Source organism: Rattus norvegicus, chromosome X (genome assembly GCF_036323735.1).
Source record: "Rattus norvegicus strain BN/NHsdMcwi chromosome X, GRCr8, whole genome shotgun sequence".
Lineage (NCBI taxonomy): Eukaryota > Metazoa > Chordata > Mammalia > Rodentia > Muridae > Rattus > Rattus norvegicus.
Genome location: NC_086039.1, coordinates 35513550 through 35528901, shown reverse-complemented (window position 1 = coordinate 35528901; position 15352 = coordinate 35513550). Strand labels below are relative to the sequence as shown.

Here is a 15352-nt window from a genome sequence, read left to right as displayed (position 1 = left end):
GAAAATAGCTACAGTGTAATCACATACATAAAATAAATAATTGTTTTTTTTTAAGGAAGCAAATGATAACTCCCATCTGGCGAGAAAACCATGTCCTAAGTTAAATGCTGTTGTGTCTAGGTCCTTGGGATGTAGATGGGAGAGAGGACATTTGCTCAGTGTCCTACCCTATTATACAGAAGGACAGAAGGATAGGCTAGTTACAAAGTTAAGATTCTTTTCATGGTTTTTTTTCTCTTTTTCCCTGGATACCAATTCATACCTGCTTACTATTCCTACATAAATTTGCTAAGATCTAAATGCTACCACCAAAAGTGCTCAGTAACCAAGAGCTAGGAGTTAGCCAGGAAACTTGGGCAGTGCAGTGCAGCCATCCACCTGAATACTTGACAGCGCTCCTTTCTCACAAACTCTAAATGTACTAGCTTCTCATTTTATGACAGCTACTTTAGTGCTCTGCAAACAAAAAGCAAGACAAAATGAAAACTGGCAACTCTGAGCTTTTTAAAATCATGGCTTTAAGAGGTGGGGGAGGGAGGGAGGGGGGGGGAGGGAGGGAGGGAGGGAGGGAGGGAGGGAGGACTGGAGAGATAGGTCAGTAGTTAAGAGCACTGCTACTCTGGGGCTGGGGATTTAGCTCAGTGGTAGAGTCCTTACCTAGGAAGCGCAAGGCCCTGGGATCGGTCCCCAGCTCCGAAAAAAAGAACCAAAAAAAAAAAAAAAAAAAGAGCACTGCTACTCTTGTAGAGAACTCATGTTCAGTTCCCAGCACCTAGCAAGTATCCATCAGCATCTTCAATTCAAGGAGACTGACACTGTCTTCTGGCCTCCTCCAGCACTAGACATGAACATGGTATACACTAATAAAAAATCTTTTAAAAAGAAAGTTGGGAGTTCCATGTTTACTCCATGTGACCAAATATGAGGGAATCCCTCTTTTGAACAGGAAACTCAAATTCAAAAGACAAGTGTTCTATCAGTCTCACATTATATTGCCTCATTCACAACATCAGCCCAAGCAAACCAGAAACAGGGTCATATCTGGTCTCTAGATAGGCAGATTTCAAATTGACACAAGATAACCTTTTGTGACATCACTTCAAAACAGTAAATCAACTAACCTTTAAGGTCTTATTATGACGTTGAAGTTCCCTGCAAAGAGACTCCAGTTTGCTTCTTGCCAAGATGGCCTTGCTGTGTTCACTTTGAAGGTGAACTTTCTCTTTCACGATCTGGGCTTGCTTCTTCTGAAGAATCTTCATTTGTTTCTGAACATTCCTGCTTTCTTCCAGCTAAAATTAGCAAGCACTTTACTTTCAGAAAACATAGCAAAAGCCCCCATTCCCTAAGTGAAGGCTAGAACAATCAGCTACCAGCTATATGATTTTCCTATTTTTTTTTTGAGACAGTCTTGCTATGTAGCCTGGTTGGCCTACAACCCTCAATCCTTCCTCAACCTGAAATCTGGAATTACAGGCACTAAAGCCAGCTAAGAGCTATGGCTGGAGTGATGGCTAGGCAGCTAGAAGTACTTACTAATCTTCCAGGGGACCATTTTGGGGTCCAGCACCCATATCAGGTGACTCAGAACTGCCTGTAATTTCCAGTTTCAAAGGATCCAATACTTCTCCCCCCACCCCCAGAATCAATCAAGATGAATATTCAGATGTCATGGCCTCAGCCTGTAATCACAGCACTCAGGAGGCTAAGGCAGGAGAATTGTCATGATTTCAAGGTCAGCTTAGCGCTATATGAGTACAAGCTCAGTCTGGGTTACAATATGAGCCCCTGTCTTTAAATATACAAACCAACTAACTATTAGGCTAGAGAGCAGTGCTTAAGCAGAGGAACAAAGAGTACAGGTCCTAGCACAAGTCTGTAACTCCAGCTCCGGGAGATCTGATGCCCTCTTCTAGCCTCCTCAGATAATGCATTTATAAGCACACCACCCTCAACCCAGTGATAGAGCACTTGCCTCCCACAAGTAACACTTGGGGTGAGTGAAGATCCCATCCTTAGCATGACTAAAGGGAGGCAGGGAGAGACCAATACTGCATCGTATAATTTTATTCCAACTGTTTCATGCTATGTGAAAGCACCAACCTCCCTGTACTGGTTGTAAGGAAAGTATGCAATTTGGTGTGGGTGGAAGACATGACCTGAGTATTTCTTCAGCCCCTTAGATATCTATCTTCAGAACAACTTTTAATTATTCAAGTTCTACTTTATTATAAAAAATTTGTACAACTATTATCAGGCCAAGAATTGCCCAAGAATACAGAGGAAAATGGAGATTGGAATCTTAAAACCTTCCACATTGACCTGGTGACCTTGATTTGTCACCTTTGCCTGACTTCAGAGACTAATTATAGCTCTCTCTTGTTTCAAATCAGTGATTCATTGGCAATTTAGGCTCCTAATTTTCCAGCTGTAATCCTGTGTTTTGAACTGATATACTTGATATTTCTCCTCCCAGAGTTTCATCTTTTGGGTTTAACCCTTTGTAAAATGAGCTAGCCCCTATCCTGACCAGAACTAATTCAACTAGTAAGACCAGTATCTCTTGAATTTCTCTTTGTTGGTTAGCTGTCTATTGACTATTTTCTGGCTATTAAGATTTGATGAAATCCAAACATAAAATACAGGATTATTAGGAATGAAGAGATTGCTCAGTGGTTAAAGTCATTGACTACTCTTCTAGGGGACCTGGATACAATTCTTAGCACCCACATGATTCTCATAACCATCTGTAACTCCCTGGGTTCAATTTCTAGCATGTAGAAGCAGCTTACAACAGTCTGTAACTCCATCAAGTCCCAGGGGATCCAATACCCTCTTCTGGTTTCCGACAGCACAAGCATACATGGTACACAGGCATACATGTAGATAAAATACCCACATACATAAAAGAAATTTAATTAAAAATTGATTTACTGAGCTTTTGTCTTTATTTTTATTATAAAAGGAGATGATGTGTTAACAAGATAAGATGGCTTAAGGGGAGGCTTGCCACGCAAACTTTATGGCTTGAGTTCAATCCCTAGAACTTACTCTGAGAAGTTGTCCTCTGACATCCACATCCACACTGTGGGGCTCAAGTGTCAGCACTCTTTCTCTCACACACAAACATACATATAAAAGTCGGAATTAATGTGTGTTATTTAGAAATTAATATTGAACCTTATTTTTCTAAAAATACACACAAACCACTGAACTAAATTTAGAACTTTTTTTTAACTAACTAGGACTCAAGGATCCTGCAATTTTAGGTTAGAAGCAAATGAATCCCTTTCAAGGTAACATCTATACTAAGATAAGATGGCCACTTTACCAACCTTTCTGAACAGTTTTTACTGAAGAAATTGATGCTGAGTCACAAAGAGCAAGAGTGCCACCTTGTGGCCCATCAAAATACACCAAAAGCATCACAGAGGAGGATATGGGAGGTCATGTCTGCAATCCCAGTTAGTCCTTGGGAAGGTAATAAAGGCAAGATCAGGAGGTCAAGGTCATAATTGACAACATGAGTTCAGACTGACCAGGGACAAATAAAGCTGTCTGTAAAAGACCAAACCAACCAAACAAAAACTTTCCAAACTATTTCCAGACACTTCTTTAGAAATTCCTATGGGGGGGCTGGGGATTTAGCTCAGTGGTAGAGCGCTTACCTAGGAAGCGCAAGGCCCTGGGTTCGGTCCCCAGCTCCGAAAAAAAGAACCAAAAAAAAAAAAAAAGAAATTCCTATGGGAAGAATTGCTACTCTTGAATATGTGAAGTTGTCCAAGCTTGGACTAGGCATGGCAATGTAACTCCGGAGCTAAAGAGTCAGACTGAACTGCTGCAACTACTCTGCTCCAGGGTTCCTGTGCTCACTAATCCTTTGCTGTCCCTTTTATGTTATTTCTTTTTTTCCCCCACGTGTAAAGATTTAATGGAAGAACAAGACAAGGGGAAGGGGTGAAAGAGAAAATAAGGAAGGGAAGGGAAGGGGAGGGGAGGGAGAGGGGAGGGGAGGGAAGGGAAGGGAAGGGAAGGGAAGAGAAGAGGAGAGAAGAGGAGAGAGAGCTGAGAAAGTCTGCCTTTTATTTGGAATATGACGTAACTACTCCCGGATGGAGTTGGGAATTGAACCAAAGGAACACTGGGAATGTATGGCTGTTGCCATGGCAACAGTGACCAAATGGTGTCACTGTTGGAGGTAAAGGCAATTCCTGATACCAACATGCCTCCCTTTTTCTTATCATAAAAAGAAGGAAAAAAGGGAGGGGGAAGCTGAATATTGTTGTTAAATATCGGCCAGCACCCATCTGGATAAAGCACACCAAACTAACACCCACAGGGTTCCACGTGGAGAGATTTAATGAGTGAAGAATAGAAAAAGAGAGGAGAGGCAGCTGGCCATGGGCACGTGGTGGGAGGGGTGAGAGGGCAAAATCAGAGAGGAACAAAGAGTAAGAGAGAAGAGCCCTTTTATGTTATTTCATTTGTATACTCCTAAATAAATTCTTAAAAAGCAAATACCCTTTTTGCTTTTCACTGTTGACATTAGTACTACCAAGGAATTGGTATTTTTGCTTTAATAATTTATTTTTAAAGATTTATTTATTTTATTTATATGAGTACACAGTAGCTGTCTTCAGACACACCAGAAGAGGGCATCAGATCCCATTACAGATGGTTGTGAGTCACCATGTGGTTGCTGGGAATTGAACTCAAGACTTCTGGAAGAATAGTCAGTGCTCTTAACCACTGAGCCATCTCTCCAGCCCTAATAATCTCTATTAATTTACACTAAGCAACTACATGGTGACCCCAGGATGTCAAATTCTGGATTATATTGCTACAACTCAATAAAATTGTTGGTATATACCTACTAATCAGAAACTATTGGGGGCACAGTGGGCTATAGGCTTTGTCATATAAAAAGGTTTATTCTATGCTTCTCTCAAAGGGTCAGATGGAGATAAAAACTGGAAAGGGCTCCTATGTGTTTCATTCTGATCACTTCAAGGTAAGAAGTAGGGACTTTCAGGTTGAAAATCTGGGGAGGGAGGGAGGTATCAATGCCACAAGCCAAGAAGCACCTAGGCAGACAGAGAGATTCTTCTGGGAGTGATGTAGTTGTTTCAACAGCTCCAAATGAGAAGGGCAAAGAGCAGACAAAAGAAGCTACCCAGGAACAAGAGTTCACTTTGCAGTTAGTCCTAGCAGACATAGAGGATTCTTCTAGATCAGCTCCATACAGCACACTGTAGATGTGGCACAGCACATCTCAGATGGAACCCACGTCCAAATTAGTAGTACTCATGACAATGTCATAGTAACGGAGATTCTAACTGCTAGTTTGGAAAGCCAGAAAGCCATGCTTCATGTCTAGCAGAGACACTAACAAATGAATCAAAAGTACATCCCACACATCTGCTTATATTCTTCCTCTGTGGAGACCTCTGATTACTTCTTACACTCAACATAGTACAAGGCACATGCTCCATGTCTGGACAAATAGGTATAGGTTTTGGACAGTATCAGAATTGCTGAGTGCTAATTACAAGCCACTTGCCATTTTCAAAGTTTGCCATGGATTTTTTTATTTTTTGAGCAAAGTCTTGGTATATAGCCCAGGCTGACCTCAAACTGATAGACTCACCTGCTTGCCAAGGGCTGGGATTAAAGGTATAGCCACCACACCAGCCATCATGTACTTTTAAAAGGTATTTAAAAACCCACTCTTAGTCAGATGTGGTGGTCTAAACCTTTAGTCCCAGCATTCAGAAAGCAAGGGAGACAGAGTTTGAGGCCAGCCTGGCCTATAAAATGAGTTCCAGGATAGCCAGGGTTACACAGAGAAACCAAATTCTGCCTTGAAACCAGCCATCCAACCTCCCCCCCCCCAAAAAAAAAAGAAAAAGAAAAAAGAAAGAAAGAAAAGAAAAGAAACCCACTCTTACTTGTGGACAGTTCAGAAAAAAACAGATTTTAATTGGATTTAGCCCACAAGCTACATAATACATGTATTTTCCTGGTATACACATAAATGAAATTCTCCAGAGTGCTGGCTTCTAGATATTCAATTCATATGACATTACTAAACTTCTTCCAGAGTTGATGGCAAATGTGTATACCCAGTAGCAGTGTATAAAGGTCATGCAGGAGCTGTCGAGGTGCTCAGTGGTTAAGCTTGCATACTGCTCTTGCAGAGGACCCAAGTTTTCTGTTCCCAACACCCATGTAAGGAAAGCTTAAAACTGCCCATAATCCCAGCTCCAGGGGATCTGAAGCCCTCTTCTGGCATATATGTGTATATGCACACAGAGCATTCCTATATTTAAATAAATTTTCAAAAAGGTTTTGCAGTTGTAAAAATGCTACCTTAAGAGCCAGACTGGTGGTGGTGGCATGAGCCTTTAAGCCCAGCACTCAGGAGGCAGAGGTAGGTGAAACTCTGTGAGTTCATGGCCAGCTTGGTCTACAGAAGGAGTTCCAGGAAAGCCAGGGCTACACAGAGAAACCCTGTCTCAAAAACAAACACAACAACAAAAAAGAAGCAGACATGATGGTACAAGGTTGTGCAAGCCTTTATTCCCAGCACGCAGGAGGCAGTGGCAAACACTGGTGATCTTTGCTGAATTCCAGGCCAGCCAGGGTTACATAGTGAGACCCTGTCTTTAAGAGAGAGGGAGGGAAAATGGCATCTCATTGTGATCTTCCTCTCTGACCAGTATACGAAGTTAATAACTCTATATGTCTTTTTTGGGTCGTTAAGCTAAGTTTTGTACTTCTATGAAATGCCTCTTTCCTATCTTATGACGCACTTTCCACTGGTTTTTGTCTGTTCCTTTCATGTTTGTAAGAATTCTTTTATTTTTCCATATTGTTGTTTTACTGTGCTAGGAATTGAATCTAAGTCCTTATACATATAAGATAAATGCTTGGGCTGGAGAGGTGGCTCAGCAGTTAAGAGCATTCACTGCTCTTCCCGAGGTCCTGAGTTCAAATCCCAGCAACCACAATGGTGGCTCACAACCATCTGTGATGAGATCTGATGCCCTCTTCTGGTGTGTCTGAAGACAGCTACAGTGTACTCATCTATAATAAATAAATAAATCTTAAAAAAAAAAGATAAATGTGCTAGTTGTTCTTTCAGGTGTATCTTTTAAAAATGTTATGCATGTGAGCATTTTGCCTGCACATATCCCACAATTATGGCACTTTCCTGGTACAAAGGCCAGAGAGGGCATCAGATCCCCTGGAACTGGAATTATAGTAGGTTGTTAGCGGTCATGTGGGTGTTGGGACTCCAATCCCAAGTCTTTTGGACAAGCACCTAGGTGTTCTTAACCACTAAACCATCTCCAGCCCCATTTCCATCTTCTTGATACTAAATCTAACTCTGTTGGAAACATTGTCCCAGATTTGCAATGTCATCTTTCAAGGTACGTTGAATTCTTTTTTCCTGGTATATACTCAATCTGGGGCTGGCACATGCTAGGCAAGCACACTACCTACCACTGAGATGTATCTCTAGCCCTTTTCATTTTAAGGCAGGGTCTCACCCAATTGCCCATATAGCCTCGAACTAGTTATCTTCTTGCCTCAGCCCCTCAATAGCTGGCATTATAGGCCTGCACTAATAGGCCCCAGTCTTTAAGGTATTTACTGGATGCACATACTGACTTCAGTAGACCAGTCTGTACACTCTTTATTTATTTGCTTATTTATTGTATGTATATATACCATGACACACCTGTGGAAGGTAGAAGATCACTTCTAGGGATCAGTTCACTCCTTCTACCATGTGAGCTCTAGCAATCCAACTCAGGCCATCAGGCTTGGCAATAAGTCCCTTACTAGTTCCGTCATCTTTTTAGTAAACATTTATTTATTTATTTTATGTATGTGAGTGCACTGCCACTGTCTTCAGACACACCAGAAGAGGGCCCCAGATCTCATCACAGATGTTTGAGAGCCACCATGTGATTCCTGGGATTTGAACTCGGGACCTCTGGAAGAGCAGCAGAGACTGCTTAGCCGTCTCTCCAGCCCCCAACTCAGTCATCTTGCTGGCCCATTTTTTTTTCCTGTTTTGTTTTGTTTTTTTCAGACAAAGTCTTGTTGTATATCCCAGGCTGACCTGAAACTCACAGCAATCCTCTGGCCTCAGCCTTCGAAGTGTTGGAATTACAAATGTGAACTACCAAACCTAGACAATTTGTTTTAATTCTTTTAAAACTATTTAATTTTGTGTGTCTCTATGCATGCTTGAGTGGGTGTATGAGTTCCTGCACAAGAATGCAGGAGCCCACTAGGGTCAGAAAGGGCATCAGACCCAATACTAAAACTGGAATTCCAGGCAGTTCTGAGGGACCTGTGCTAGGAATCCAAGCCAGGTCCTCTGCCAGAGCAGTACGCAGTCTACTGTTGAGCCCAACTTGTGTATTTTGATAATGCTTTTTAACGGTGTAAGAGACCCATCCCAAAGGTACTCAGTGGATTGCTTTCTGGACAAGCTTGAGTATATGAGTTCAAATCCCCAATACCTATATAAAAAGCCAGGCATAGGGCTGGAGAGATGGCTCAGCGGTTAAGAGCACCCGACTGCTCTTCCAGAGGTCATGAGTTCAATTCCCAGCAACCACATGGTGGCTCACAACCATCTGTAAAGAGATCTGATGCCCTCTTCTGGTGTATCTGAAGACAGCTACAGTGTACTTATATATAATAAATGAATAAATAAAAAAAATTAAAAAAAAAAAAGCCAGGCATAGTTATATAAATACATGTTATCCCTGTGTCATTTGGGGGAGAGATGTGTGTGTTATAAGGACCACTAGTTTCAACTTTAGTAAAAAAAAAAAACCCTCTCAAGACAGTAAGATGGAAAGACCCAGTGACCTTCCACTAACTTTTTTTTGCCACAGTTGTATCATTCCCCCAGCACCACCCCCACATATAAGGGGAGAGGATGAGAGCCTTACCACTTACTATCTCAACTAATGGGTTACAGAAGGAGTTATCCAAGCCCAGCTTAGTCCATATAGCAAGTTCCACAACAATTAAGGCTACATAAGACTCTATCTCAAACAATAACAAAAACAAAAGAAAACTAGATCTTTTCTTCCAAAGTTAGGAAAATATTAACTATTAACAAATCTAAATATTATCTCAAAAGATTTTTATTGAAACAAGGTCTTATATCTCAGGCTGGCTGGTCTCAAACTGCCTATGACACTATGACACTGAACTGCTAATCCTGCCTCTACCCCTCAAGTCCTGGGAGTACAGGTGTGCACTACAATATTGTTTTATACAGTGCTGGGAATGAAACCCAAGCTTCATACATGCAGGTGCACTATAGGCACATGGCACACACACGTATGTGGGTACATGCATGCACGCATGTGCATACAAACACACAAACACACACGCAAACACTCTCTAAATAAATAATTCCTAACACTGAATTTTACAAAATTTATTCTAGCTAGGTACAATGGTATATGCTTATAATTTTAACTATTAATATTAAGACTCAGGCAAGAGGATCAGAGGAGCCCAGAAGCTGAAGACTACATCTACAATAAAACCAGACTCTGTCTCAAATACAAAGGAAAGGAAACAGTCTACACCACAGCTTAGCACTATGCTGTTCTCTACGTGCTAGAAAAATCAGTTGGATATGCTGGCATATACCTTTAATTCCTAGCACTGGAAAGCAGAGGCAGAGACAGGCTAACTTCTAGGAGTTATTTAATCCCAACTTGGTCTACATAGCAAGTTCTAGGCCTGCCAAGGTACATGGCAAGAATTTATCTGTAAAAACCAAGAATCAATCAATCAATCAATCAATCAATAAACAGAATCATGAAAACCATGAAAGACCAATAGATCAGATTCTCTCTTCCAATTTTTGAATAAAATATTTTGCATTTTAAGCTATATCAAAATTATATTTTAAAAAGCTTATCGAGCACACATAATATTGTTATATTTTATGGCCCTTAAAGTTATGATTGAATACTCACGAGATCAGCATATTTCTTACACAGAGCCGCCAGCTTTTCCTCTGGGGTTGAAAGGGTGTTTAGCGCTTGCATCAGTAATAAAACTTCTTTTCCTAATGATTAACAAGGTAAGAAATAAGTCCTGAATAATAATAAGAGAAAATATGACCTCTGAAGTCACCAATACTTCCCATGTTCTAATCTCAGAACAAAATAATTTCTACCTACGACAAGAAATAATGGTATTTGCCAGTTCAATTTTGTATTTGAGCTGGGTGTGTTTTCTTAAACCATTACTTGGGACATGCAAAAGATCCTCAAGTTCAAGACCATCCATCCTGGGCCACAGAGTGAGACCCTGTATCAGAAAACCACAGCCAAATCAAACAAACTCTTTAGTGACACAGCTAAGTGGAACAACAGTTGGTTACTGTGGCCTGGGTTGAATTCTCAGGAAGGTGAGGAGCTACTTTTACATTCTGGATTGACAGACCCTCCTCTGTTCCTCTTCCATTCCCATCCTGGATTTCTACACTCACTAGCACTGCCAGCTAAGAATCCTTATGGAAGAGCTAAATATTCTCCTGTCTAACCATTAGGTGTCTATGCTAAGACAAATGGCAGATTCAAAATGACAAAGATGGGGTTGGGGATTTAGCTCAGTGGTAGAGCGCTTGCCTAGCAAGTGCAAGGCCCTGGGTTCAGTCCCCAGCTCCAAAAAAAAAAAGGGGGGCAAAGAATATTTTTGGGTGATATTTTTATTTTTTAATTTTTACTTTTGTGGAGTGGTTTCTCAATAGCCCTGGCTGTCCTGGAACTCATTATGTAATAGACCAGGTTGGCCCTGAACTCACCTGCCTCTGCCTCCTGAGTACTGACTGATAAAGGTGTATGCCACTATGCCTGGCTTTAAAAAAAAATAATAACCATTTTCTTTTTCTTTTCTTTTCTTTTTTCTTTCTTTCTTTCCTTCTTTCTTTCTTTTGATTTGCTTTTGTGTATGTAAGTGTTTTGCCTGTGTGTATGTGCATGACATGTGTACCTAGTGCCCACAGAGGCCAGAAGAGTGTGTCTGATTCCCTGGAACTGGAGTTACAGATGTGCTGGGAACCAAACCTGGATCATCTGCATTAGTTTGAACCACTGAGCCATTTCACCAGCCCCAAGACACCATTTTCACTTTTAAAAATGTTCACTCTTGGGGCTGGGGATTTAGCTCAGTGGTAGAGCGCTTGACTAGGAAGCGCAAGGCCCTGGGTTCGGTCCCCAGCTCCGAAAAAAAGAAAAAAGAAAAAAAAATGTTCACTCTTACAAATGAGCTATCTCATCAGTGACTGGTATACAGATTCTCATGGGGAGAAGAAACCAGAATGACCTCAAAACTGAATACTTTTTAATGTGAGCACAGTGGTGGTTTGAGCCTATGAAAGATCCCAACAGAGTAAGATGCCTTTGTCTACCTCTAAAAAAAAATGAGAAAACTTTTCTATCCACATAAAATTTTATTAGTAAAACCCAAAAGCCATTTGGCCCAAAACTAATAATATCATTGTGAGAATTTGTAAACTCTAACACTTTTGTCCTACGTTTGTTTGTTTTCAGTGCTAGAACTTATTTATGTGAAACATAATTTGCATACAATTCACTTTTAATTTACTTTTAATTTAAAAAAGAAAAAGGGCTGGAGAGATGGCTTAGCAGTTAACACTGACTGCTCTTCCAGAGGTCCTGAGTTCAATTCCCAGCAACCACATGGTGGCTCACAACCATTTGTACTGGGATCCGATGCCCTCTTCTGGTGTGTCTGAAGACACTGTACTCACATAAAATAAATCTTTAACAATTTTACTTTGAATTTAATTTTTTGTTTTTAGAGAAACTCTGCCCAGGTTGGTCTCGAACTCCTAGGCTCAAACAATCCTCTTGCCTCAGCCTCCAGAGAAGCTGGAATGGTAAGTGTACTATTCACCTGCATAAAATTCACTTTCAAAATATATAATTTTGTCTAGAGAAAAGCTAAGAAATGAAAAAAATATACAATTTAGTATATTCACAAGGTTGTACAATCATGACAACTATCTAATTGGTAAGTGTTTTTATTACCCCTAAAACAAACCATACCCAGTAAGGGTTACTCCTTGCACCTCTATCTACCTCAGCTCTGGCAACCACAAATCTACCTTCTGTCTCCACAACTTTCACAATTCTGGATGTCTCATACAAGAGAATATATACAATACAGAGCATTTTGAGTCTGGCTCCTTTTACAATGCAAAACAGTTTGCTATATTCCTCCATGAAGACTGTACCAATGCTCCCTTCCCTCCTATGCTAAGCAGTATTGGATCATATAGATTGACATTGTCTACAAACTTCTGTGTATACAAGTTTTTAATCTTCTTGAGTATATATGCCTAGAAACAGAATTGCTGAATTGCTTGTTCATATAGCGAGTACTGATTTAGGAAAGGTGCCATTTCTAAGGAATTAAAATTACTTTTCATATTCCTTAACTTTTACATTTTAAAGGAGAGTATGTTAATAAGAAAGGAAACACAGGCAAGCTATGGTGGCATGCACTTATAGCCACAATTTGACTTGGGAGGTTAAGACAAAAGATTCAGGTCAGAGTCATCTTTGGTTACAGACTGAGTTCAAGGTTAGCCTGGGCTACATACAAGACCTTGTCTCAAAACAACAAAACAAAAAAGAAAACCCCTTCCCAACAGAAAGGTAACTCTAAACATATAAACACCTACAGAGCTGAGTGTGGTGGCAAACCTTAGGGAAGATCAAGGCCAGCTTAGTTTACATACTAAATTTCACATCAGCCAGGGCATAGTGAGGCCATCTCAAAACAAAAACAAACACCTCTTATGGATGTAAATTATGTGGTGGAAAACTTAACTGTAGCACTTAGGAGGCAGAAATAGGTGGTTATCTATAAGTTTGAGGCAGCCTGGTCTACATAGCAAATTACAGGCCAGCCAGGTCTACATAGTGAGACCTTCAAAAAAAATTAAGGGGTAACCAGTGAGACTCAAAGGAGATTGCAATCTTCCTGAGATTCAGCATATTACAAGATGCCTAGCATGCATGAGGTTCAATCCTTGGCATGGAGGACAATGACACAATAAACAACACACAGTTTAACGTTCAGCCAGGCACGCATGCCTTGATGCACTTGGGAGTTAAGTCAAGAGGATTAGGAGTTAAAAGCCAGCCTCAGTGATACAAAGTTTGAAGTCAGTCCAAACTATATGAAGTCCTTGTCTCAAAAAACCAAAAAAGATTAAGCACATCACAATTTTTTATCTAAATCACAAGCTATGTAGAAGAAAGCAAAAAATACCTTTGAAACCTGAAGTATAGTTTCTGAAATACAGTTAACATACTGCCTATAGAATTTTATGTCTGGTCCTTTTTTATTGTTTTATTTTTCAAGACAGGGTTTCTCAGTGTATCCCTGGCTGTTCTGGAACTCTAGATCAGGCTGGCCTCAAACTCACAGAAATCTACCTGCCTCTGTTTTCTGAGTGCTGGAATGTCTAGTCTTAAACTGATTTCCCCATACTTTTTGATCAGCCTAGTAAAGATGCAAATAATGCAAGTCAAATGCCACTCTATCCTCAAATTTTATCAAGAGTTGATTCTGATTATATAGAGAAATAACTAAGCCTCCTATTCTTTCCACCTCCTGTACTTAACTGCAGCAAGCAAGCTGACTATCCTGAGGTAACAGGGGTTTTATACTGACTCTGTGTGTGTGTGTGTGTGTGTGTGTGTGTGTGTGTGTGTGTGTGTGTGTGTGTGTCACAGTACATGTGTGGATGTTAGAAGACAACTTGTAGCAGTTGTGTTTGACAATTGTGGGTCCCAGGGATCCCAGGGCTTATCACCAAGTACCTCCACCCACCCGGCTACCTCACTGGCCCATAACAGGTGTTTTAGTTAAGCATAACCAACCTAGCAGTGTTCATGATCACCTGTGTGGGACACAATGGGAATAAAATGACCAATAGGTGAAACATGCAACTAATGACCAGACTTATTACCTAAGGTCTTCTCTTTGTTCCTGCTGCACTCTGAATCTTGCTGGCCATCAGGAGGACCTGTTCGAGCTTCTCGTCCAGGAATTTCTTCTCTTGTCTCCTGGGTACAGAATACTGAGCTCACCAAATTTCTGGTGTTCGTTACAAAGTCACTGCCTTCATCCCCTTCCAGTGAATGCTTCTTAGTTGTACCACCACAACTGGAGTCTTGATGCTGAAGAATATCATTTGCTTGAGACTTACATACCATGTCTGCTTTTACTCCTAACTCACAAATTCTAGCTTCTTCCATTGTACCAATTTCAAACTGGAGGAAAGAGGAGAAAGATGGAAAGAGTTAAATTGACTGGAATCAATATTTATAATCAATGGCATGCCATAGCTTAATGGTTCTTCTACTCAGTGGTTTGCGTTTTCCATGTAAATAAGGGAGCGTTTGAGTTTCACTGAGACATGATCTAAACTGTTAAACATGAGGCTATTAAAGAAAAGCAGCTGGGCATACTCTGAGGTAGCAGTGCTTTGCTTCAAGAGCCCTTGGGTCTCATCCATAGCACTGCCAACAGCTAAAGCTAAAACTAAGCCTAAATATACATGCACTACCAAAGGAGGCAAGAATGCCAGTTAGTAATAAATCTAAACTTATTCCCCATAAAATTCATGATTTAAACATAATTAATGTCTTTTAAACAGTGCACTGTCCCGAGGTGCAAAATGCTAACTATCCTGTTATCTTAAAGATGACAGGACAGTGCAGCTAGCTCACTAGGTGGCTATCCACCAAAAACTATCTCCCAAAGTATCTAGTGCAGTAGGAACTGAGGGACATGTGGCAGCATCCAGGCTGCCACTTATATATCCCCCAGTCTGTTGACCTCCATGTTAGTCCAGGCTGTGAGTGTCACTTTAGCAATCAGATTTTTATTCTTAGAAGGACATGGTCTTGGTCCTCCATCTCTTCCCCACTCTGGTTAAATACGAGGTCACCAAGGTGCTGTAAGATGGCGGGGTCAGAGGACACAAGCGGCCTAGCTCAAATTCCATGCACATACAGGAAAGCCATTCTCCCTGCAAAAAAACACACACTGGAACATTAGGTGGATAAATAATGAACTTCTATCATTTATACCCTAGGAATTGAGACAGGTATGTTAAATGGCTCTATCACTAATATGGAAGCATCCATAAAAAACAAACCAAAAGGGAATTTACTCTGCTTTTCTTCTCCCTTCAATCATTGTTTTTACCTTATATTCTTTTTTTTTTTTTTTTTTGGTTCTTTTTTTCGGAGCTGGGGAT

The 15352-nt window shown here is 40.6% G+C and overlaps 1 protein-coding gene across 4 annotated transcripts in view; it reads right to left on the bottom strand.

Annotated features, from left to right (window-relative positions):
- Txlng (taxilin gamma) overlaps positions 1-15352 on the bottom strand; it is a 48895-nt gene that overhangs the window by 15815 nt on the left and 17728 nt on the right. For 3 of the 4 annotated variants that reach the window (XM_063279938.1, NM_001398782.1, NM_001037187.3), the window contains exons 2-4: positions 14057-14360; positions 10023-10114; positions 1122-1292 (exon numbers count right to left, since the gene is read on the bottom strand). In XM_063279938.1, coding sequence (XP_063136008.1) covers positions 1122-1292; positions 10023-10114; positions 14057-14360 — 567 coding nt within the window. Of the gene's footprint in view, positions 1-1121; positions 1293-10022; positions 10115-14056; positions 15301-15352 lie in introns of all 4 variants that reach the window. The other variant, XM_063279937.1, reaches the window with a different exon arrangement.